Source organism: Ceratotherium simum, chromosome 25 (assembly GCF_057802395.1).
Source record: "Ceratotherium simum simum isolate JZ-2026a chromosome 25, ASM5780239v1, whole genome shotgun sequence".
NCBI classification, from domain to species: Eukaryota; Metazoa; Chordata; class Mammalia; order Perissodactyla; family Rhinocerotidae; genus Ceratotherium; species Ceratotherium simum.
In genome coordinates this window covers 47,032,111-47,057,565 of record NC_141924.1, presented here as the reverse complement: position 1 = coordinate 47,057,565, position 25,455 = coordinate 47,032,111, and the positions used below count along the sequence as shown (strand labels likewise).

Genomic DNA, 25,455 nt, shown 5'->3' with positions numbered 1-25,455 from the left:
AGACAAGCACAGGCTCAGAGTGAAGGGATGGAGGACGATACTCCAAGCAAATGACAAACAAAAGAAAGCAGGTGTTGCCATACTTATATCAGACAAAGTGGACTTCAAGATGAAAAAGACAATGTGGACACACATTTATGTGTGGTCCAGTTCAATGAATGACACCATCATTTACCCAGTCCCCCAAGTCAGAAACTCGGGAATTATTCTGACACCTGTTTCTCTGCTCCCACTTCCAAATAGAGATGTCCTATAAATTTTACCCCTAACATCTCTTGTTATTTTCATTGCATCCTTAATGCTGTCACCTTAATCCAGGTCATCATCTCCTGGCTCAGCCACTCTTTTTTTTTTTTTTTTCGTGAGGAAGACCAGCCCTGAGCTAACATCCGATGCCAATCCTCCTCTTTTTTTTTTTTTTTTTTTGCTGAGGAAGACTGGCCCTGGGCTAACATCTGTGCCCATCTTCCTCTACTTTATATGGGACGCCGCCACAGCATGGCTTAACAAGCGGTGCGTCAGTGCGCGCCCAGGATCTGAACCGGCGAACCCCAGGCCGCAGCAGGGGAGCGCATGCACTTAACCACTTGCGCCACCAGGCCGGCCCCTCAGCCACTCTTTAATTGTGTGAAACTTTGGCAAGTTACTTAAATTCTTTTTGCCTCACTTTCTCCATATATAAAATGGAAATAATAGTTATGCCTTGTAAGTGTTGCTGTGATGATGAATCACATTTTTACCTAAAAAAGTGCCTTAGAATAGAAATTGGCAAATACTAAGCACTCAGTAATATTAGCTATTATTATTATAATTACTTCAATCAACATATTTAAACTTGACTTTCTTTGACTTTCCTTAGCTGGTCATAGCTTATTTTTTAGAGGAAATGCAAGCCAAATGTTTCCCAAATTAGATAAAATAATAATAATGTCCCCTCAAGACTCCAGAAACAGTTAAAATCCAGTAAATATTAGTTCATGCATTCCTGTTTTCATCTTGTTTTCTATATAGACAAGCAGTGTCAGCCCTGGGTTTTGTTTAGTTTTACAGTCAAACAAGCACATTTGGTCAAGACTCTTCCATCCTTCAGGAGGTTGGTAATATTTTCCTGTGACATGGTGAATTTTATGACCTGCTAAAAGTCATATGACTAGTAAGTCATATGTACTTGTAAGTCATATGACTAGTAAGTACATCAATTGATCTGTGTATTTCAAGTTGTTGGATTTGATCTAATTACAAGTGGAGAGGAAAAATTCAATAACCATCAATAGCATCAAAGGAATGTCTGATATATAGGCATTTCGTTTCCTTTTCCTTCCCACTTAGTGGGAAAGATTCTAGGGTTAGTGTCTCAACTATATCTATATGTGGTTAAATCAAAGCCTCACATTTCCTTTACAATAAAATTGCCTGAACATCACCGCATAGTGGCATCACACAATTGGGAAGCCGTGCCTTTTATGAAAGCCATCACACACACGCATGCATGCACACAATCATGACACATTCGATCAGGAAAAGCTTATTAACATAAAATGGCTTAGGGAGTCAGCAGTGCTGATCTTTCTTAAATTATTTTCCTCCTTTTGGAAAGAAAGCACAAAACATTTGAATTCATAGTCACCTAAAGGCTCAGATTAACTTGCTAGCAGCAGATCTGAGAGATGAGAGCTAATGTCGGGGGACAGTTGTTTTCTTTTACAAATAATACCCCAGTTATGTATTGTTCGTCACCATCCACGCCTACACAGCTACTCGACCTATGAAACAAATGGCACCACGAGCACAGATAACTCCCAGGCGTCAGGGCTATAATCTGACTGTGGCCATCAGCAGCCAGAAATGAGTTTCTTTCTAATCAGCCTTCCATCAGTCCCCAGTCACTCATATAAAGGAGCCTGGGGAGGGGAGGAGTCGCGTTGTTCTTTCTTCAGCACCAGGGCTCTGGACAGCGCCCCTTCCTCTCTCTGTCTCCACCGGCGCCAGCTTCTACGGCCAGGCTAGTCCCCCTGCTGCAGTGAAAGAAAACTACATCGGGATCCATGCAGCCGGCAATGATGATGTTTTCCAGTAAATATTGGGCAAGGAGAGGGTTTTCCCTGGATTCAGCGGTGCCCGAAGAGCATCAGCTACTTGGCAACTTAACAGTGAGTACTGAGTATCTGGTTCTCTCTAGAGGACTGTTTTCTAGAGTAGCGATCATCTTATCCTTCCTTACACAGACAACTGGTGTAGAGTAAGCACACACATCTCAACCCTTCCTCCATCATCTCTGTACCTGCCTCCCTCCTGTCTACCTCCAGTCTTCCTTCTCTCTCCATAAAGTAAAGTGGGTGTACTGACTGCTATGTGCTAAACTTCCTCTCCTCAAAGTTTATAAGTAGAAAGCAAAGAAGTTTCTGAACATCAAGAGCGAAAGGTTGTTTGAACCAATGTCTTTTATCCACAACCAAAAACAGTGTGTAGAATTTTGAAAGGCCACTTATTATGAGTAGAAATAGGGAGAAGAAATTAAACAGATTTCTGTGGTTCCTGGAAAATTATTGTGTCTCCTACACACCCATCTACAAAGCCTGGTCATTAAACATAGAAGTAATCTTTTCCATTCTTGTCTATAGGTGCTGGTATTGGAATAAAAGGAAAATTGGGTTCCTTTCACAAGTTTTTCTGCATTCGTCATTACTTCATTTTTTTTTTTTCACTTTAATTGATGGAGTAATGAAAACAATACACCACTTGCTTCAGTGTTTAAGGCAGTTTTTTGTATTTAAATATTAACAGAATAAAAGAGTAATATTTTGCAGGATTTTAGATCTTGCTTTGAGGTACTAGTCACAGGATTTAATAACAAAGACAGTGAAAGAAAAATGTATTCAGATTCCTAGTCATTAAAAATATTAAATGATATTTCATTACTGTACTATCAGAGTTTATCAACCAATTGCAATTCAGTCTGTATCACAGAATAATCTCCAAATACATGCCAGAGAGTCATCTTGTACTGCCATATTATACTGCTAAAAATGTTGAAAAGTAATCAGGTCAAGTTTTATAGAACTATTTAAATCAATTTGCAAAAATGAGACCAAAGTCTTAAATAGATTTTCTAACGTTTAAATATTATGAATATTTGGATGAGATATTACGTTGAGGAATTGTGAAGTCATAATGAACTGCTCGAAGGAAAACAAAGAGAACTCAGAGTTACAGTTAATGTCTGACCCTTTCATATAAAGAATATTCCTTAAGTATATAAGATCTGCGTGCCGTGTCGTGAGGAGGAGGCAGATGCCGAGACTGCTCTGACATTTGAGCTCTTCATGACTGAACATACTGCCAAACACCAACGTGCACGTGAACGTCTTCTCTCCCTCTAGTCGTAAACACCAAAACATCCACTTCTATGACATGTAAACCTAGTGAGTGAGGCGATATTAACGTGTGAAGAGAGAGCTGGCAGAGAAGTCAGAGGAAGGTAATGGCAAATCACTAATCACTGGGCTCCGTATCAAACTTATGCTTCTCAGTTTCATGAGGAAGTGATAGACTGGTGTGACTGTACTGTCACTATTTGCCAGGGAGAGAGTTCTCTGTTTGCCTAATTCTTCATTTGTATATAAAAAACACAAAAAAAGTACACCCTAATTTTGCTTTTTCTGTCAAATGAAACTTTCCAGCTTTTTTATCCTGCGTTTCTGACAATGTGACCCAAGTTTCTGGAATCTGACATTTTTGTCCTTACCAATGGGACTAATAGTCGTTACTTAGTCATGTATTCCAGTATCTTGAATGGCTACTGAAGTGTTAGTCTTTTTCAGTCTCTCAGATGCTACTCTTTGCTCCTAATGATTAGCTAGTTAGATTTTCCTTCCTTCCTTTCTCCCTCCCTTCTTTTCTTTTATTTGTGGCTGAATTTTAACAGCTACTTTTCAGATATCACCTGCTGACACAGATGGCCTTAGCTGAATACATTCGTTTGCGCTGAACTTCTGCAGATGGATTCACATTGACAATGTGGATCTAATTGCAGAAAGTAAGGTTATTGATATCAGTGTATGTCCTGACATATTTCAGAATTAAATTAATACATATTTTTTGAGATTTAATTGAAACTAAAATTATTGTTGTGAAAAATATATGATTGGTCTTATTTTTGCTATGTTTAGTAATTAATATAGTTTCCATACAATTTAACTAGGCTAACAGATCAAATTTCATGCCATAAAATAAACCTAGAATGAAAGACAGGAATTACTCATATATGAGACTTTATACATTATGGTGGTCAGACTTTTGTTCCTATTAAAGTGAAGCAAATAAACCCCCCCCCTTTCATTTCAACAACTACATGAAAATGGTGCACCGGAAAATAGTGTCCCAGAGTAAATTAGACCAATATTGAAGATTGAAAGTTATGGGTGACATGGCAGCTTCTTCTTGAGTTTGTGTGATTCCTGGGGCTTCCAGCATATAAATGGAATATCTGAAGAAAAATCTAGTTGTAGAGAACTCTGGAATCCTAACTTTTATATATATGTGTGTGTATATATATATATATATATATATATATATATATATATTGTGTTTCCACCTTCTTGAAGGTAGATAAAACTAACTCTGGGAAAAATGATGATAAAAAAGGCAACAAGGGAAGCAGTAGAAGTGAACATGCTCCTGACAGTGGCAAGATGGCGGTGGTGTTCTCTCTGAGGAATGAAGTGGGTGGATTGGTAAAGGCACTGAAACTCTTCCAGGTGAGTGTCAGACATCGTTGCACAACCTTAAAACGGACTGTGTGCCTGGTTACAAACCTGTCATCTGGTATGAAACATCCTGAATCAACTTCTGGGCAATGTGTTGAAAGGTTCAAAGAAACTAAACTTCACGAGGCTTTACAAGGGGAATTTGTCTGCCACACAAAGAAATAAGCAGATTCGTGTGAATTATGTTTTATTAATTCAGAGTTAGACTATTAGTAATTCTGCAGACTGTTGCCAGGTTAGGAAATCAGTAATTAAAAAATGTGAGCCTCACACCTGGAAGGGCAAACAGAAAGGAGCCAAGCAGGATATCCTTCAATATCAAGAGGCTGCAGCCTGAAGCGATTTGTTAACATTTGAACAGGGCACATGTCCTAGGAGCACATTTATTGCATAAAATGAGATACATGAATATAGGCACCTGGTATTCTCCTAAACCTCATTGTCTCACGGACTTAACGTGTCTTTTGTAAAGATGAGTCACTCTCCTTATATATAAACTAGTGCTAGCTCTCTCTTCACCTAATAGAAATGTGGTAGCCTTTTCCCAGGCCCAAATTGGTGGTGTGAACCCTCAAGAGAGAGCCTGATTGAGGGTGAGGTTAGAAAAGCCGGGAAAGACTGTTGCCTTCTTGCCAGGGTATACAGGATGGCTCCCTACACTTCAGCAAGCACCCTCCCTTACAAATGCACTTTGTCTGGGGCTCTGGCTGCTGAGTAGCACTGTGAGATAGGGAGCCTCGCTCTGCGTGGTGCCCTGGGCTGCTGGTACAGTGGAGAGATGGTTGGAATTGCAGTCAGAGGATTCAGACCTGTGTTCTCCTGGCTTGGCTAATCACTAGCTGCTTCCTTGGTTCAATTTCCTTATTTGTAAACTAGCAATAATAATTCCCACCTAACACGGTTGTTGTAATGAAATAATATGAGTGAAAGTGCTTTGTAAAATGTACAGATATGAAGCATTATTGTGATGCTTTTTTGATGACCATAGGTAGAATTAGCAGCCTGATTTTGCAAATATTTCCTTGTTCTCTCTTGAGCTTGAAGAAAGTATCAGGCACCATAAACAATGGTAATGGAAATCTAGGGAAATATTTTACATATAATTATATCATCCAGCATTGCCTCCACACAGTGCCCTACAGCAGGCCAGTTCAGTCAGACAGCTGAGTGTGGTGGGAAGATCCCTGGAGAAGGAGCTAGCAGTCTAGAGTGTTCACTTGGCATCAGTGAGTCATGGGGTCTTAGCTAAGCCGCTTAACCCATCTGGACCTCAGTTTCCTTGTCTAAAAATATGTACTCTGCTTCAACCAAAAGACATTAAAAGCCCAAAGTGACACAATATGTATGAAGACGCTTGAACCTTGAACTTAGTTGTTTCACCTTTATTATCTGCCAATTTAGAAAATATGGCATTAGTGCAAAGATTAATAAAAACGGAAATAGATCATTTAGTTTCCTTGTCACAGGGCTAGTTTCTTTATACAGAGGAGGATGCTGTTTGATTTGAACTTACTCTGGCGTCAGAAACTGCCTGTCCTCCTGTGCTGAAAATTCTGAGACCATCCAGGGCTGTGTTAGGAATTGTGCTGATGATCAGAGAACACCATCCGGAGGGAGGAGGAGGTGTCTGCTTCTTTGGGGCTGGGTTAGAGTGGAGAGGAGAACTTAAGTTTTCAGTTAACATGGGGGAACAGAAGACTACATCACCAGGGAAATTTAAACCTGAGGTTTAAGTGTTAAACTGCTGCTCTCCTCAAACACCTTCCTGCAAGGAGACTCCACCCTGAAGTCCGGCAGCGGTGACGCCTTCAGGAGGCTGCTCTTCTATCTCCCTTTTCTTTTCCTTTTCAATGTGGGCCACACTTTGGCCAGTGTTTCCCAAATTTCAGTCATTTTCCTACCATGTTCCCAATTTTGCCTCATTTGCCTGCTGTTTGTACTATTTACTTATTTTTTCAAAGATTATCTTATTTTTAAGCTTATTTCAAAAGGAAACTTTATACCACTATAAAATCAGAAGTTTGAGTTTGACTTATGTTTTTTTGAAACATATAAAAATAAAAAAATAAATCTGGGGATTATATGACAATATGATAAACTAATTTTCCTCCCCAAATAATCATGCACAATACCAGTGGGATGTGGACCACTCTGGGACATGATGATGTTTGTAATCATAATACCTTTTATGGGGCCCTTTATATAACTTAATGCCCCCCTCTTTTTTTCAAGGAGACAGGAAAACCTACACGCAGTCTCTATTATTATTAATAGAGACAATGGTTGAAACATTTCCATGTTTTAGTCAACCAAAGAGCAAGCGGATTGTCTTTTCCTCTTTTGTGGGCACTTGGCACCTTGTTGCTTATGAGTTGAACAAGAACAGCCCATGGCATCCCTTTTATTGTGCCCTGAAGGTGATTAGAGATGTTGCTTATGTTTCCACAGGAAAAACATGTCAACATGGTTCACATTGAGTCCAGGAAATCCCGGCGAAGAAGTTCAGAGGTTGAAATCTTCGTGGATTGTGAGTGTGGCAAAACAGAGTTCAATGAGCTCATTCAGTTGCTGAAATTTCAAACCACAATTGTGACGCTGAATCCGCCAGAGAATATTTGGACAGAGGAAGAAGGCAAGGCCAGCTTTTGCTTGCTGGGGGACTTTGCAATCTGACAAATGTGGCAAAGGGGAAAACGCAATCTGTGAGCTAATATTTTTGAACCTGCACTGTGTTTTCAACAGCGCTCGAGGATGTGCCCTGGTTCCCCCGGAAGATCTCGGAGTTAGACAGGTGTTCTCACCGAGTTCTCATGTATGGTTCTGAGCTCGATGCTGATCACCCAGTAAGTGTCCAGTAAAATCCGTCCCACACGTGCTCCTCCACCCCCACCCACGTGCCGGGCAGTGTGCATGTCCTGTGCTGGAATGCTGTATTGCAGTGCAATTTTGTATTTATTCTCCGCAACTGAGAACAGACTCGCAAATGGTAAAGCTTTCCTGTACATATTCGTTGGCTGGAAGCAGGTAAGAGGGATGGCATTTCCATGTAGCAGTTATTTTTAAAAGGATTGGATAGAGGGGGAGATTCTAAACCTTGGAGAATATTTCTGTGGAATTAGACAGCCTGAGATATACTTGCAGAGGGTGACCCTTAGAAAAACGATGAACTGAAATTGATCACCCCTTTTGGAAACTAGGGAGGACTAGGCATTATGGGGCTCAGTGAGAGAATAAAATTCTCCTTGCTGTTTTCCTTGACTGGAGGTAGTTAGGAGGAGAGTAATGTGGTGGAGTTCAGTCTTGATGGAAGGGCATAGGGTTTTAGAATAAGGCCATGATGAAAGACACATCTCCTCCCACATCTACCCTGAATCTATTTACCACCATCTCTCCTATACTCCAATAAAAATGAACATCTTTAGGTAAGCATTTTCCATTATTCCCTCCCTCCTCCTTTACATCAGTTTCTATTTAACACAAGAGACCTGGAACTTCTTTATGGTCAGAACGATGTGCAGTTCATAGTCTGGGAGAAGAAAGCAATGTACAATTATTTGTTACAAGCCTTGTTTTCCCTGGTGCCTGTTGTCTAAAAATGGGCAGATAAAAGGGTGAAACCCAAGCAGATTGGTCATGCTTACAGAGGCCTTTGTGGGCTGAGGGTATTGGTTTAGAGATATTTATTTTATTTAAATGGAAGAAATCTGGAAATCTGAGAGTAGGACTATACTGTACGCAGTGGTTCTTTAAGTGTAGTCTCAGGAACGGCCGCATCAGCATTTCCTGGGAGCTGGTCTTAACAAGCCCACACTTAACTTTGAGAACCACTGCTTTAAAGGAAACTCTGACAACTTCAACAAGAGGGAAATTTTCAGTCAAATCAGTCTTTTGGCATAATATACCCATTCAAACCAATTCATAACATACTATTCAAACAAATGGTCTAACAGCCCTAATTTAATTGCATTATTTTCAAAAATTGGAATTCACTCAAATACACAGTGTGTTGTATTTGCCAGCATAGCCTAAAATTTCAGAATAATTCACAGTAATTCACATGTAAGCTCCTGAACATTAGAAAAACACTCGAAAGTGCCTTTGATAATCATTCATGTGTCGTCTTCCCCTCCCCCGCTCCAGAAGGTCAGCGTTAGCACAGAAGGCTGATTTAAGAGATCAGCAGTAGCAGGACCACCCAGATGCTGGCTGTCGACCTGCAGGATGACCTTGGGCAAGTGCCTCTATCTCTGCACCTCAAATTCTTTATGTAAAAAGTGGAAATAAAATTCTTATTGACCTCAAAGGGGTATTTGAAAAGCCTAGTTAATAAAACAAGTGGAAAGCATTTTGGCAAGAGGAAATACTTAACTCCAGGAATGGGAATGCTGTATTAAATCACCCAGATCAATGCCTGGCCAGTAGAGGATTTCTCACTAACCTCCTATTTCCAAATGCTCCCCTTAGTCTAGTTTGAAAATTACTCAACCTGGAGAAAGGATCTCAGCCATTTTAGTGGAACAACCATAGGAACCACTGACCTTGCTGTGAAAAAATTTATTCCGATATCTAGCGTAATTTTTCCTGTGCTTAATTTTGTTCCATTACTCCTAATTACACCCACCTTATGATACCTTCTCTTATTTTCTGTGAAACCACTTGAAATAATTGCAAATACTTAGCAATCTCCTACCTCACTTGTCATTTTTTTTTTACCATATATATTTCTTTTATAAGCACACCAAATGTTCATTATGTGAAGTTTTATAGTGGTAAGTTGGTATTTTTTATAAGTTATTATTTGATGAGGATGGAAGACGTTGTCTAAGGACTTTTTTTGCCTGGGAATTATCCCAGTCCTGAGACAGGGACTGTTGTACTAGGATGGCTCAGAAGGGGCTTGAAATATCAGAGTCAGGTTGCTGAGTCTGTCTACAAATGGTTCACTATCTGTCTAGGTCAGTGCCTCTCAAACTTTGATGGATGGACAAATCACCTGGAGGATCTTTACAAAATGCAGATGCGGTCCTGAGGTTCTGCATTTCTAAGGAGCTCCCGCTTGAGGCTTACCTGGAGGTCTGGGGACCACACTTTGAGTAGCAAGGATCTATACTGGGAGAGTCTTTCAAAGTGTGGTTCAAGGTCCACCGCCGAGGTGCTTTTTCAAAGCCTACTGAGTCAGAACTCTCAGGGATGGACCTTGGATTCTGCATTTAAAAGGATTTGCAGGAGATTCTGAGCTGTAATGTTTGAGAAGTGATATCCTAGCGCAGTGATTCTCAGCCCCAGCTTTCTATTCAAACAATTTGTGGGGCATTGAAAATATACTGAAGCCAGGGTCTCCCCTTAGAGCCTAAATCAGAACCTCTGGGCACGTGTTTAGGTTTGGAGTAGTATTTAAAGCTCCCCAGGTGATGCTAATATTCCACCAGGGTTGCCCTATTTGGGATAGCTACTTGAGGGCCAATGTACATTTAGCTGAGCGCTTTAGGGTGCTAGCTAGGTCTTCAGCTCCCCTTGATTAAAACAGAGAGGAAGGGTGGGTGTGCAGCAGATATTCTCTGGGTGCTAGGGTTGCCAGATTTAGCAAATAAATATATAGGATGCTCAATTAAACTTGAATTTCAGATAAACAATGAATAATTTTTTAGTATAAGTATGCCCCAAATATTGCATGGGTGTCCTGTATTTTATCTGGTGACTTATCCCTGGCTTCAGTCCAGAATGGATGGCCAAGGGATGCTGTGTCTGTAACCACTAGTGTAGCGAGCATCCCTGTTTTATTTTGCCAGTCCATGGTTCAGTCCTGGAAGCTCCGAATCGCCCACCACATTTGCATACTCACCGCCACACTAGGCTAATGAGGCACCATGAGTAAATCACTGCCTTGCATGCCTGGAAAATGTGCAGGTGTTTGCCGAGGAGAGCCAGTTGAGATTCTTTGGGAAGCCCAGCGGATGACTATGCTGTTACCATGGTGTTTGCTTTGGCAGGAACTGGGGACAGATGCTGCGCTTTGCACACAACTCTTTTCCTTTCCTCCGGCTTTCTTTTTGAGTAATAAAGGTGCTTGGAACTTTCCAGTTTTACCGTCCCAGCTTGCCTAGCATCACTAGTGAGTGTTGAAATGCGTAGTCTCTGGCATGACCATATCTACCCTCTAAATCAGGAGACTCTTTTTTAAGTCACAGACTCATTTGCGAAAGTGGTAACTCTGGTCACAAAATCCTGTATATACACATTTTAAGGCTTCATGAGCCTGCCTACGATCCCAGTTTAAAAACTCCCAGTTCATAGCAGAAGAAAGGAAGTGCTGGCTTCTGGGGCAGGTGCTTCATTTCTGCAAGGTGTTTAGGTGACCTCAGGGCACTCCCTATCCCTCCCCCAGCAAGAACTCTCTTGTCACTCTTGAGAGGAAGGCTGTTGGTAATGGAAGGTCTCCATTTCTGTGAGGATTTCTGGCCTCACGTCCAGTTCTTCTTCAACCAGAAAAGAGAATGGAACGATTTTCTATGAGTTTGAGGTTCCACTTGAGTAGCTCACCATGCAGAAGGAGCTTAGCTGCAGCAGAGGTAGCTGAGGCCTTTGTGGGCCTGTCCCAGTTCTCCCTCTGAGCCCAGGACCCCAAAGGCCTGTCTTCTTGCCTGGACTCCATTCTTAAAATGGCCACTACTTCCTGGTTATCCTTTGCGTGCAGAGGTAAGAAGTTAAATTGCAACAATTCCGTCTGGGCTTCCAGCAGTTTGAAGAAACAGCTCCATAAAGAATTGATTGTCTAAAAGCACCCAAAGGAAAGGAAAATGGAAAGTCTGTTGACAAGAGGTGAGATTCTTGAGTAAACCAAGAAATCCTCTCAGAAGGGTTCAAGTTGACTGAGGAACAACAGACAGGACGTTTAATTTCCCAAGTGCTTGATGACGGATGAAATCTTCAAGTTGCTAAAGGTGATCAGAATCACAGGAACTCAGAGTGGGGCAGAGCTAACCTGTTCTCCTGCACAGGAATCCCTTTAAGTCAATTTTGCTTCTTGTGGCTGTACACAAAACCTCTTTAATTTGTACTAATTTGGGGACTTGATGATTATTTTGAATGATAGAATTTTAAATAAATGTACATGTATTAGTCATTTACACAAAGCAATTACATTCAAGTTAACTTATGAAATAACCTCATTAAGGGGACCTGTTTTAATGAACAGGATAAGATTAACTTGTGATTAAGATCAATTACTTATAAACGATACTTGAGAACCAAAGGATATTGTTCACAATATCAATTTACTTAAATAAGCCATTCTGCCTACTTAGTGGAAAGGTAAACTGTAGTCTGAACTTCCACACATCCCAAATTAGTGCAGCCCAAATTTAATGAGGTTTTACTGTAAGCACAATTCACCTCTGTCTGTGTCATCAAAATGGTCATCGGAGGAGAAAATTTACATTTGAATTGAACACAGTAAACACCACAGTGATTTTCTTTTAGGCCTCTGCAACTAATTTTTTGGCACTCTGTTAAATAACTTAATCTTTTTTCTGTTCAAGGGATTTAAGGACAATGTCTATCGACAGAGAAGAAAGTATTTTGTGGACGTGGCCATGGGCTATAAATAGTAAGTACCTGTATAGCTCTTTCCTGTGACTTGTGGCTGGCTAGTTAGGAAAAATGCATGCTGTGTTCAACAGACCTGTCTTCTCCTTGCTTTAGCTTTTGCAGAAGACAGGCATGAAGCATTTTAAACACTCACCAACTCCGTAAGCTTTAATGCCAACACTGATGTTTGACATCCGGGTGTAATTGTAAAATAATGAGACCCGTGGGCCACCTGCCAAGAGCTACATTTTCACTGTTGTGTTCGCAGCTCTACTAAGGCAAGGAGCCATTTTTGTACACTCTGCAGGGCCCGAAAAATGTGTTTTAATCTTACTTTTAACTTATCTTTTTAGTAATCCCTTCAAAGTCCAGCTTCCCCAGTGAAAGTAGAGAATGCAGCAAGAATGGGGAAAAGGCTCATGTGAGCAGCCATAACAGAAAATAAAAGTGTTTGCTTTACATGGAAAGGGAAACTGCCTGTAAATTGGAGTGTTTATGGAAAAGTTTCACATCTATCCTGGATCAGGGCTGGGATAAACCTGTAGAACCTCAGAACTGAGGTTAGGACTGTGCGTGGTGCATGGTGCCAAGGAGCGGTGATAGGAGCTGTTGACCGGCCATAATACAGTGTGGTGACTGATGAGTATGTCTAGAAAAATGGAGTGGATGTCAGGCCTCTGTTCATTCTACTCGCACTAGTAAAGCTGACAGACCATTTCCGCGCTGTCTTCCCTTTGTCTGGTATGTGATCAGCTACATGAATCTTGTCATCAGAACAAAATGTAGATCCATATCTGGTACAGGAAAGACTGCTTCTGGCTCTAGTTGAGACTAGGTGAGAAGCTTGACTGTCCTACGGGCAAGTTTGTCCTTGGCAAGAATTTAGGAGTTATATGTGTTATAGAGGGTATCAGTGTCTGCTTTTTTAAAAAGGAATATGGCATACAGATGCTTAAAGCAAAGTGAGAGGATTCCACACTGCACTTCTGGTGGGGCCAGTCATTTACTCATTTTTAACTTCCTTGATGCTGTCGTTCTCTTCTCTCCCTCCTCCCAAGCCCCAGCCCTCCTTCATTCTTTTCCCACCATGTTTATAATGCTGAAAACCAGAACTACGTGGCATATGCTTTTCCACATGTGTCTCCTCCATTCTCGTCTCCTCTGTTCCAAGCAGCTCTTGATGTTCTTTAGCCTACTGTGACTATCTACCCTCACAGTGTCTGTGCGCACATGGCTTGTCCCAGCCCAGGCCCAGCCTCATGCCCCCTTTGACCCTCAGCACCATGTCACAACCCCGTCTTCCAGTGTTTCCCAGCCAAATTGCAAGAGAGCGCTCTGATGGGCCGAGCTCACTTTTTCCCATCAGGCGCTGGTAAGTGGTTGTGAGCGTTAAGATCGGCTCCTTTTGCTCCGAGACCCTCCCCATGGAATGAGGCCATGCCTGCATCCATGGGTCCTCAGAAGGGGTATGCACAGGACTGGCCTTTGGGGCATGACCTGTTCGGGACATGGTCAAAGCTCAGTACTTGGCAGAGTTTTAGATAAAACAGATAGATGACAATGTATTTTATGTGTAGATGCTATATGTAATGTATTATATATATATGTAAGAACAACATATGTATGTGTCTATATAAAGGATTTTGTTAGCATAGTGATCAAGGGACTACCTAAATGTTACTTATTTCCTCTTGATAGAGCCCAGAAACTGGACAAAGGCAAGCTGATATTGTGGTGATACTGATAGAATTGGTATATATGAGTCAACCAGTTTCAAGGAGCATTGATAATGAGGAGCCTTTGGTATTAAAGAAAACATATTTATATGGATAGGAGAGGAAAAGGGCACATAGTCAAAGTGAGGGAGGATGAGGCTCTCGAAGTGTTAATAAGAGTTGGCATTTGCCATCTTCTCTCAGCTAAAGAGAGAAATTGAGGTGTAGTGTTTATGGAAAACACAAGTAAAGATTGGAGGTTGGAAACGGTGGAGATTCTATACAAAGGAGGGCTGGATGGAGCTGGAGCATTCCAGGATCTGGTCCCAGTTTGGAGGGACTGGACTCTTGGTAAACTGAATGTTTAGGAGGCTGAGGTAGGGAGGAAACTGCCAATTCATCATTTTACAGGGAGAAACTACTCTCATACAACTCACAAAACTCTCCCTGTTGTCATGATACCAGAAAGGCCAAATTATAACACACAGTTTATTTGGTGGGTAGAGAGCCAAAGCAAAGGGCGGTCAGCTGAGAGAGTTTGGAATTCAGCGGCATGAGCACTCTCTCCCCTGGACCGTGCTGAGTCAAGATTGACACAGAGAATAACAAAGTGATTAAACACTGGGGCATTGGAGTCAGACAATGTGGGGGTTCAAGTCCTGACTCCACTGCTTCCTACCTGGATGGTCCACCTCCCTGTGCCTCAGTTGCCTCATCCAGGAAGTGCGTCTGACAATAGGACCCATCTCACAGGGCTGTGGTAGTGATGACAAGAGAACACGTGTGCTGTGCTTAGCACAGTGCCCGGCATGGGATCTGTGACCACAGGTGTCAGTCATTAGTATTACATCCTCCCCCTTCCCCATCTCCACAGGATGTCTTCAGTTTCCAGGTGACGGACTGATTGTTTAGTTCTTTAGCTACATTCACATCCTAGTTTATGCTGCCACTTGGCAAAGACCAGAGCTCCAATGTCCCTAGAACTAATCTTTGGAAGAAAACTCCTTCAGTTGCAAATTTAAAGACTGCTGCATAGACTAATGCTTTCTGCGCTGACCAACATCCTTCTTTATGGAGAGAGTTCATAGAAAGCAATCATATTCTCATATGTGTGTGCAGGGCGGGGAGGAAGCTGCCAAAATACTGATAACAGATTGCCAGTTGCCTTGGGTGCTTCTTGTAACTGGACAGAGTGAGGAAGGTGCCTACCAGGAGTGGCTAAATCTGGAAAACATGAACCCAGGACTTGCAGAAAGTAGAGGGAACAGGATCATTACTTAATGCCCTCGTGCCAGCACTGCTGTGGCTTCTCCGGGTACAAGTCCAAGGACGAATAAGGGCTGGCCATGCGTGCATGTGCACACTTGTGCATCTGCAGCGTGCTGGGTCTGGGGTCAAGCTTGGTGTGGGTGCGCGTACTGGTGGGGGTGGGGCACAGCTGCTGACAGACCCCAAGTGGGCCTGGGCCCTCATCTCCAGTTTGCCCTGTCCTGAGTAAGGTTTCCTTTTGGTTTACAAAAACAAAGATGCAATTTCTAATTGAAATAGGTATTTTTCTAGTGCTGATAGCTTCCTGAGTGAGCAAAGGAAAAAGATGTCAATACAATAATTACTTAAAATAAGCTCATTTGAGTGGCTTCTGGCAGCATGCTATGATCCGATTTTCCAAACCAAGGCTTGGAACCACTGGTCTGAAGAAGATTATTTGAAATTGGGGTGGTCCTGAAAACCCAGCAGGTGAGGTCCCTGCAAATGTAGTATGGTGATAAAATTAGAGACCACTCTGACACAGGGAGAACAATTCAATTTCCTGCTGATGATTTGTTAAGGCTTTTGGGACACTGAAAAGAGGTCAAACGTCTGGTCAGAACTGTAGATGAAGACGGATACAGATGTTGTGGGTGTCATAGGGATCCGGGGCATGTAGTTGGAGGTGTCTAAAGGTAAAGAGAATGAAAAGAAATGAAATACAGAATAATATGTATTGAAACCACGGCCAAGAATTCCTCTAGGAGATTTGTGTTGAATACTATATTTTCTATGATAGTCTTGCAAGGATAAAGCAGGGGGAAAGAATCAAGAAAAGCAGAGAAAAATGAAAAAATTCCACTCTATGATGAAAACACAGCAGGCTGCGAGTCTGTTGCCGCGCGCTGGGAGAGGCGCGGGAGCGGCGCGCGGGGGGCCGCGGAGCCGGCGCTGGCGGCGGGAGGCCCGACGGCCTCGCCCGAGACAGCAGCGGGCGCGTTCATTAGTGCAAATAGCATTCTCCATAGCAGGCCTGAGAACGCACACCCTGGACTGAGAGGGCACTGTTTCTAAAACCGTCTGTGAGAGAACATGAGAATCACACCCCAGTCTCCCCGACCCAAATACAAGAAATTCCAGTATCAACAGAAAAGGAAGCACCCTGTGATCAGATGCAGTGAAGCGCCTGTAGACTCGCAGTTCGGAGGAAATGGAAGTGCGTGGGGGGCAGAAGGCATGTGGAGGAAGAGAAAATGATGACTGGGATGTTGTTAACTGTTAGATTTGTCTGAAACTACCCACTCTCCTGTCACTGGCACCTTTATAGTCTAACCTTGGCCAATAACTTTGCTGCATTTCTCTGGGTTTCACAATTGCTATATTGTTGGGGAAGAAAAATCAGTAATGTGTTTTTTTCAATTGACTAGAAATAAATTTTTCTCTGGGGGCTAATATAATGATTATTTCTCAACAATATGCATGCATATTTAATTTGATTATGTGTTTGGTGAGGGTGGTGATAGTTATTTCAGTCCATCTTACTTCTCTTGGAAAGAGGCCGCAAGCTCTGACTTCAGTTATGCCACTCTTGTTTGCTCAAACTGATTTTAAATATAACTGTGATTGTGTCTTGCTACGAATGTACTTTCTTCTGGTTGAAATTAAGGTGGTACCTGGACCTTTTGTTCTTCTCATGGGGCTGCTTCCTCTTGGACTTAGGTTTTTAGTCCACGGAATCTGAAATGAAAATAGGTAAATGCAAATATCAGTGGGAAACGTAAACAAGCAAGTTTCCACATGTCAGAATTTGCTACTTAAATTAAAGTTGGAAAATTCCCCAATTTGCCGAGAAAACTCATTTTATTTCAACTTCAGGAGTCCAAGTGGTTCCATGGCATCTCTCGGCCTCAGCTGTGCCCTGTGTACAATGGAGACAACAGTAGTTCTTCTGCCTCTTTCCTGGGAGTATTCTGAGCATTACTTGGAATCAATGCAGCATCAATATACAATATGCTTTATTATTATCTTTAGCAAAACAATAATCAAAGAATCTAGACCAAGAGCCCGGGATTTACTCAGACTGCAGCCCCACGCAGAGGCCTTGGTAGCTTTCCCGTCTCCCTTTGCGCTGAGAGGCAGTGCGTGGGGTGGCTAAGAAAGCAGAAGCCGGAGGATGCCTGGGGTGAACTCCAGCCTTACCGCTTACCAACTGAGTGACCCCAGCAAATTATTTGTCTGCTGTGCCTCAGTTTCCTTATCTGTAAAATGAGGATAGTTCTACTAATGCTTTATGGAATTGTCATGAGGGTTAAATGAGCTAATATGTGAATAGCATGGAGAACACTACATAGGAAGTGCTAGATGAGTATTTGCTAATACTAATATTACTTTTCTCACTTCTACTGATTTCTCCTTTTTGTCTCCTCTCGTACTCCAGACATTTTTATAATCCTTTGGTTGCCACCCTTCTCCACTTCCCTTGGCTAAGACTTTCTTTAAGCCCTGACTTTCATCTGATATTTACATTTGTATTAGTTATTCATTACTGCATAACAAAATCGAGCAGCTTAAAACGACCATAATTTATTATCTCATCCAGTTTGTGAGGGTCAGGGATTAGGGAGCACCTTAGCTGGGTGGTTCTGGGTCAGGGTCTCTCCTGAGGCTGGTGTCCAAGTGCTGGCCAGGAAAGCCGTCATCTGAAGGCTTAACTGGGGCTGTGAGATCTGCTCCCAAGACGGCCACTCACATGGCTGTTGGCAGGAGGCCACAGTTTTTTACAACATGGGCCTCTCTACTGGGCTGTCTGAGTGTCCTCAAGATATGGTAGCTGGCTTCCCCCTAGTCAATTGGTCCAAAAGTGAGCAAGGCAGAATCCACATTGTCTTTTATAACCTAGCCTCAGAAATGACATACCATCACTCCTGATGTGTTCTGTTGGTCTCACAGCCCAGCCCTGCCTGATACACTGTGGGAGGGAACTACACACAGGCATGAAGATCAGGAGGCGGGTTCGTTGGGGCCTGTCTTGGAGGTTGGCTACCACATACAGCTAACTTGTGTTCGATTTCCTTCCTTCAAGCCTCTCCCTAACTCCTCCACCACTATTGGTAGTAATGTACTATCTGTAGGACTAAGCCTTGTGAGAGCAGCAGTAGTGTGCTGTAGCAGAACACCTAGCAGAATGTATAGGCTTTGGAGTGAGACAGAGCTGGGCTTGAATTCCTGCTCCACTTATAAGCTCTTTGGCCATGAGCACTGACCTAGTCTCTCTGAGTCTCAGTGCCCTCATCTTGAAATGGGCACAATATCTACCTTGTGTGGTTGGGAGGATTAGCAATTTTAACTCATCTGATTAGCAAAACCCATGTGATTACAGGACCCAGATGCCAATGGGCACAAGCTGGTGTTGACTCTATGATAATGTGATTATTATCATCACGTGTTGAGTAGCTAATGGTTCCTTGATTCCATATAATCATTTGTTCAGCTCATTTAAAATGAATAAAGGACTGTAATTGCAGAGTGGATGAATTAAGGGTTTTCAGGCTTCAAGGTGGGCTGGTTTAAAGGAGTTTTTCAAAAAATGTGTGTGTGTGTGTGTGTGTGTACCTTTCACCTTTCAGTTTCCTGTGACTGCTGCACATAGCTTGCTGTTTCAGTCTGAAAAATTGAGCCTCCCCAAGGGCTTCTGAAGCCAGTGAGTCTCAGCCGAGGTTCGAGGGTCCAGGATGGGGTGGGCTGTGTTGGACTGATCCCTCAATGGCTGATGGTGGTAGATATGTTCACCACAAGTGGGCCTCTCAGCTGGCATATTCAGGTAGTTTTAGCTTTGTTTAGTGAAATTCCTGCTGTCTACGGCACACCGTGCTAAACACATCACTTCCCTCTCTCATTTAACCTCACAATGAGCCTTTAAGAAGGTGCCGTCATTGTGTTCATTTTGAAGATGAGGAAACTGAGGTTCAGAGATATACTGAGAAACTTACTGAAGGTGACACAGCTGATCGTGTCACCTGCATAAACACCAGTTGTTGCCACTTTAATTTGTGCGAAAGGGAGCGGTAAATTGAAGAGCAGAATGAGAGCAGCTGTTTGCAGTCCAGAGTAGTTGCTGAATAAAGGCACTCTCGGAGGTTTCAGGAGTGCCTCTTATAGAATCTAAGTGCCTTCCTTGGCTCAAGAAGCCACATCCTTTCTTTGTCTTCTTTTTGTTTGGAAGTGGCTGCAGCACTCTTCCACTCGACACAGGGGGCACCATACACACGCTGAAAATAGTGACAACACTAAGTGACTTGGCATTTTTAAAAGTCATTCTTCTCTTTACAGAATTCTCAGTGTATTCGAAACGCACAATTCTTGTACGTATTTAATACACTTAAGACTTGATGGAGCCAGGACTCAAAGCAGCCCTGTCTGACTTCTAGTGTACGCTCTACCTCCCAGGATGCTTGGCACGTCTGCCTGGCTCCGGCACGGCAGAACCACGTCCTAGCCCTGTGCAGTGCTTTTATGCTCTTCTCCTCCCGCCCGAAGCCGGACCCTCGTGGGATACACGATAGATGGCAATAAACACAGCTGGGCTGAGGCTTGAAAAGCAATTGCCTGTGTTTGTCCCTCTCTGGCTTTTTCTGGTTGCTAGCCTATTTATTTCTTGATTTTTTGATTTACAAAATTGCACCCTTTGTGATTCATTTGCTCTGAGTGTAAGTACACAGCTAAACAGAGACTCTAAAACAAAACAGCCCCACATGGGAACAAACATATTTGAAAAGTGCAATCACCAGCCCAGCAGGCACATTCAATTTGGGTGAGCTTGTGAATATTCTACTCAGCTCCATCAAGAGAGAGTGCGCGCGAGAGAATTCTCTCATTCAACATGAATTGACAATGATTCTAACCTCCTCTCCTCATCAAAGCAGAGAAGGGCATTTTTTGCCACCCTGCGTCCCCCCACTCACAGCCCCAAATACCACACGATGTCAAAATGAAGCGCGCTGGGACTGAGATTGAGGAATGTGCCATGCATTTTAAGGTGTTGAATAGATGCATAATTATGGAATGGATGTGCCTTGGAATAAACATATTGGGCTTCCAAGCCAGCCTCTCCCTTCTCAGCAGGTCTGCTCAGTTTCCTCTTTCACTAGATGACTCAGCAGGAGTCAGTCATAGGTTTGCAAAGAGAAGGAAAGAGATGGACCATCAGAGGCAAACAGGATGGGCTGCAGACCTTGAGAGGAACTGTTGGCAGACGTCGGGTAGAGCTGGCTGCTGCTCTGCCTCTCACTTCCCGGTGCCCAGGACAGTGCACACTGGGGTTTCCCTACTCACAGGTGGCTGTGACGATTTAGCTTTGTGTTTGAGCTGGAGGGTTCCCGATGCTGAGTTTTTCCTAGGAGGCATTTGCAATTATTGCAACTTGCAGAAAAATAACTGGAGTGGCTCTACCTCTCCGCTTTTCCAGAAATTTCAGTTGACTTTAGCATTTCTCATTTCATGCGAGAAGAAGTGTGACTTATGGATCCTGCTTGGTTTCAGAATGTAGCTTAAAGGAATACCTTACTAATAGGAGCCGTGAGTGCCACAGTCCCTGTTTTTAGAGAGGCGAATCTTAATGGAAAACATAACAAATAGAAGGTGGAGGAAGAATGAAAGGGAAAAGTTAATGCTTTCTTGACAGGGGACAAAACTTAACTAAGGGGTTGCAAGTTTTTATCCTTCATGACATTTTCCTCATCAGTTCCATTGGCAGGTGGTCCCCTTGATGAATTGTGGCCTCTCTTGTGATGTGGGACCAAGCTTTAATTTTTTTCCTTCTCTGCGTTTTTGAGAAGAGGCCCCTTAGAAGGCAAATATGTTTTCTTCCCCACTGAGCTAATTTTATCCCATTCCATTATCCTCCATTGATTTGCTTTCCCAGGTTTTGAATGAAACTGAGATATATGTGGCTGTTTGGGTACTTTGTGACTCCTGCATAAACACCAGTTGTAGATGCTTTAATTTCTCTGAAATGGAGCGGTAAATTGAAAACTAGAACAAAACCAAATATTTGTAGTACTGGGGTCATTTCCCAGATGACTAGAACAATATCTGAGGAAGGTCACATTAGGGGTTTCAAGAATGCCTCTCTTGTAGAATCTAAATATCTTTCTTTGCCCAAGAGGCCACCTTTTTTTTTTTTTAAATCTGCATAGCAACTTCCATTTGACACAGGTGATATCACACACCACTTGAAAACAAGGGCAACAGAATTAAATGACTTGGATTTTTAAAATCTTTAAACTCTTAAATCTTTAAACTCTTTACAGAATCCTCAGCATATTTGAAACATACAGTTCTTGTAAGTATTTAAAAGAATGCCAAGTGTTTCTCTCTACCTGAAGTTCAGCTCAGTGGCTGGAAGGAAGGGAGCCTGAGAGTTTCAAAGAAAGACAAAAGGGAAAATTGATTTGGAAAAGTTTTCTCCTTTTCAGGTTTTGGGCTTGGTGGGTTGTTTAGCTGTGCATGAACACCTCAGCGGGGAGGCTCCCCCAGCTGTGGAGAGCATCAACACAATATGGCCCGGTATCACCTGCTGACAATGACAGCAGTTGCGCCAAATTCTAACGTCTTTCACAAGAAATGAAGTATGAGTATTTTTTATTTTATTTTTATTTTTGTGAGGAGATCAGCCCTGTGCTAACATCTGCCAATCTTCCTCTTTTTTTGCTGAGGAAGACTGGCCCTGGGCTAACATCCGTGCCCATCTTCCTCCACTTTATATGGGACGCCACCACAGCGTGGCTTGCCACGCGGTGCGTTGGTGCGTGCCCGGGATCCGAACTAGTGATCCCCAGGCCACCGCAGCGGAACGCACGCACCCAACTGCTTGTGCCACCAGGCCGGCCCTGAAGTATGAGCATTTTTTACTTTAAAATGATTTCCATGAACATGAAGGATTAAAATTGCTTCCACAAGTCCTGTCTGAGGTGAATGGGTTTATATAGAAGAGTGCTGTTTTGTCATCTCCAGACCTATTCTCGACCCTGAAGGGAAGTGATGAAATTTTATTCATTTCTGTAGGTCTGGAGGAAGGGAACCAACTACATTAAGTACTTGTTGGGCAGTAGGCGTTGGCGCAGGCGCTTTACAAGTGACGTGTCATTTGATCTCAATGTTGTGCTGTTGACTTATTTCCCTCAGTTTCAAATGAGGGAAATAAGTTTCAAATGAGGAAACAGAGGCCAAACTCCATGCAGGATACATAGCAAGTACTCAGTACCTTGCACTGAGGTGACCTGAATAGGGGTGGGGTCTCTGGAGCCAGCCTTCCTGAATCAGAGTCCTCACTATACCCCTCACAGCTGTTTGACCTTGGACAGAGTCCTGTGTCTGTAAGCTTCGTTTCCTTAACCATAAAATGAGGATAGCATGTCATAACAGTGTTATTGTATTGCTACAGTTAGATGGAAGGATGAATGAACAGATGCTATGATCAGGGCCGTGAACTCCACCACTGAAAGAGGTCATTAGCAACACTCGGGCCCTGTTGGTCAGGTTGCAAGATGTGTGGGATTGAATTTGGAGCTCTTGGAGACCCCAGCCTGAGTCTCTTCATCTCTGCGGCCTGAGACTGTTGGCTGCTGTGGGATTTAGCTCTTTTCTGGATTGTGTTCTGTGAGTCCCCATCCTCGTGTGTGTTGAGCATGCACATATTGATGGATATCAGACCCTCTGTTGTTGCCGTTGATGTTTAATTTCATGGTAGTCTTGGCAGAAGAAAATCACTCCTCTAGAATGTGAAGAAGGCTTTCTTCAAGGTGAGAAAAAGGGAGGAAGCCCTATTCTGGGATGCACAGGACAAATTAAAACGCATAATTTCCAGGCATTACATCTTCCCTCTCCCTGAGGCTCCCTAGGTGCAGTAGTTTATTTTCATTATGTCTTCTTACAAAGGCAGCGCAAATATTAACAATGTGAACAAACAAACTAACATTTTCATTTTCTACCATCTGAAAATTCCTTAGGGCCCATAGATTCATTTATGAAAATTCATGTGTGCAAAATTCATTTGCAAAAGCAAATAAAACATGTGCTCACTAGTGCTCTCACCTAACTGGCCTGGGGACCAGCTGAGAAGGGGTGTTTGCCTTACATCTACTCTGTGGAGCAGTGTAGAGCCTCAGGCCGCCCAGTCCTCCCGCCAAATGAGCCCTCATGATCCACTTCATGTCCTATGACTTGAATGGTTGGAAATCTTGCTATAACTCAAGAGGTTGTTAAGTCACTGTACTGAGTTGTAAGTTTCCTTTTAGGAAAATAGCATACAATCATCACGCCCTGTGGCTTTGAAAATATCTTTGAAAGTTCGTTTATTAGGATGTCCAGCCAAGGAAACATCTCCCTGTTTAGTTAAGTTTGGCTTTTATGTCCCTTTGGGTTTATATAAGCTGATTTCTCTCCAGGTGAAAATTTTGGCTACAAGTGTGATGAGTCACAATGCCTAGGAAACCTGAGTTGAGAAAATTAGAAAAGGAAACCCTTCCATGTAAAGTAGGGCTGGAAGCTAGTGAGATGAGTACGTATCTGCCAGACTTTCTGATTTACAACTATAATTTTTCTCAACCTTTATCTTGTTTCACCCTGATTGGTTGATTTACTTATTCAATAAACATTATGTATTGACACCTATATACTCCAGGCTCCACTCTGGGTGGCAGGATATAAAAGGACAAAGCAAGCAACCCCCGCCCCCGCCCTCAGGGTGCGCATGTTGTAATGAGGGGAGATTTAGCAGAAGAATAGTTGTAGATATTTTACTTCTTATTTTTATTTCCCTGGGTATTACTGATAGTATTTTATCACAAAGTTATTGAGTATCCTTTATGGGCTGAATTCTGAAGTATAATTTTATCAAATTTGAGAGCCTTAGACTTTTCTCATAGACTCTTTGAAATCAGTAGAAAAAATAGCATTTGCTTTCTGGTTAAACTTGAATGGAATTCATACACTCCACTTAGGATTTTTTTTTTCCTGACTTGTAGTGACATTTTTTTCCAGTCTCAGAGGTGTAAGCCCTCTTCCTGTTGAGCTCTCCTCAACTATATGGCTTTACTCTGGAGACACCTGGCTGCAGGTGACACTGTTTTATAAGGGTGATACAACCAGCATACAACTAGGTGATGTTATGGTCACTGGCCATAGTGAGGGTCGTCAGTACTGACTGGAATTTCTGCTCACTGGTGTCACCTCAGTCGTGAGAAGTGTAACAAATGCTTGGTAACAATTAGCAGTAAATGTTGTAAAAGATGAATGTTTATTTTTTAAAAATTATGTTAGATCAAAATCAAGATTATTCTTGTAATAATGTTAGAATAATGTCAATAGCACTCTTCTATATTCTTGTGTGCTTTCTTGGATGAGAAGGAAAGAGGATGAATCACAGATAGCTCCCTGGGAGTTACGCAGAATTCAGGGTGTGCTGGTTGAGGAACGCAGCACAGGCATCTCGTAAGTCAAGAAGGAAGAAAGATAGAGACCTCCTGCCTTCACGTTCCCGTCGTCTTTCTCCAGAGGCCTTGTCCAAACCCCTAGAGGAACCGCTAATTGCTAATGAGGTGCCAAGTTGGTGGATCTTTACATTTCACCTCTTCTCATTTCCCTTCTGCAACCCCCAGGTGGAAGTGTCAATCAAGAGAGAGACGCCCAAGGTGGGGAAAGAGTAAAAAGATGAGGCAGAGATGAGAGGGACAGTCCACTCCGGCAGATAAACAGCTCTCGAATTAGTGAGGCATCTCCTGCCCCAAGGAACACGTAATGAAATAAAATAGAAAATGGGTTCATTTCTAACTGTTTCTTTCAGATTCATTCTTCTTCTTAACCAATTCTCTGTTTACCTTCTGCTCTGTTTGGTCCTTGCCACTGAGGAAATCCAGCTGTTTTCAAAAAACACAATCTGTGTGGCATTTCAGCCAGTCTTGCCATGTTGATGTAAGTACTATCAATTGCAGCCTGTCACATCTTCCTCCACTGAATAAGTGAATTGCTTCCCAGCACTGGGGTTCCTTTCAGGATAACATGAGCAGAGAAACTGCATTTTGTATTAGGAATTCTAGCAGCAAGGACTCTAGGAGGTATCCAGGACATGCCACCATAATGAA

At 42.6% G+C, this 25,455-nt stretch overlaps 1 protein-coding gene across 2 annotated transcripts in view; it reads left to right on the top strand.

Moving 5' to 3' along the window:
• Positions 1 to 1,920: 1,920 nt before the first annotated feature.
• Positions 1,921 to 25,455, top strand: part of TPH2 (tryptophan hydroxylase 2) — a 112,516-nt gene continuing 88,981 nt past the window's right edge. The window contains exons 1-5 of one of the 2 annotated variants that reach the window (XM_087449173.1): positions 1,921 to 2,149; positions 4,586 to 4,757; positions 7,215 to 7,398; positions 7,509 to 7,609; positions 12,305 to 12,372. In XM_087449173.1, coding sequence (XP_087305299.1) covers positions 2,046 to 2,149; positions 4,586 to 4,757; positions 7,215 to 7,398; positions 7,509 to 7,609; positions 12,305 to 12,372 — 629 coding nt within the window. In that variant the 5' untranslated portion in view covers positions 1,921 to 2,045. Of the gene's footprint in view, positions 2,155 to 4,585; positions 4,758 to 7,214; positions 7,399 to 7,508; positions 7,610 to 12,304; positions 12,373 to 25,455 lie in introns of both variants that reach the window. The other variant, XM_014794124.2, reaches the window with a different exon arrangement.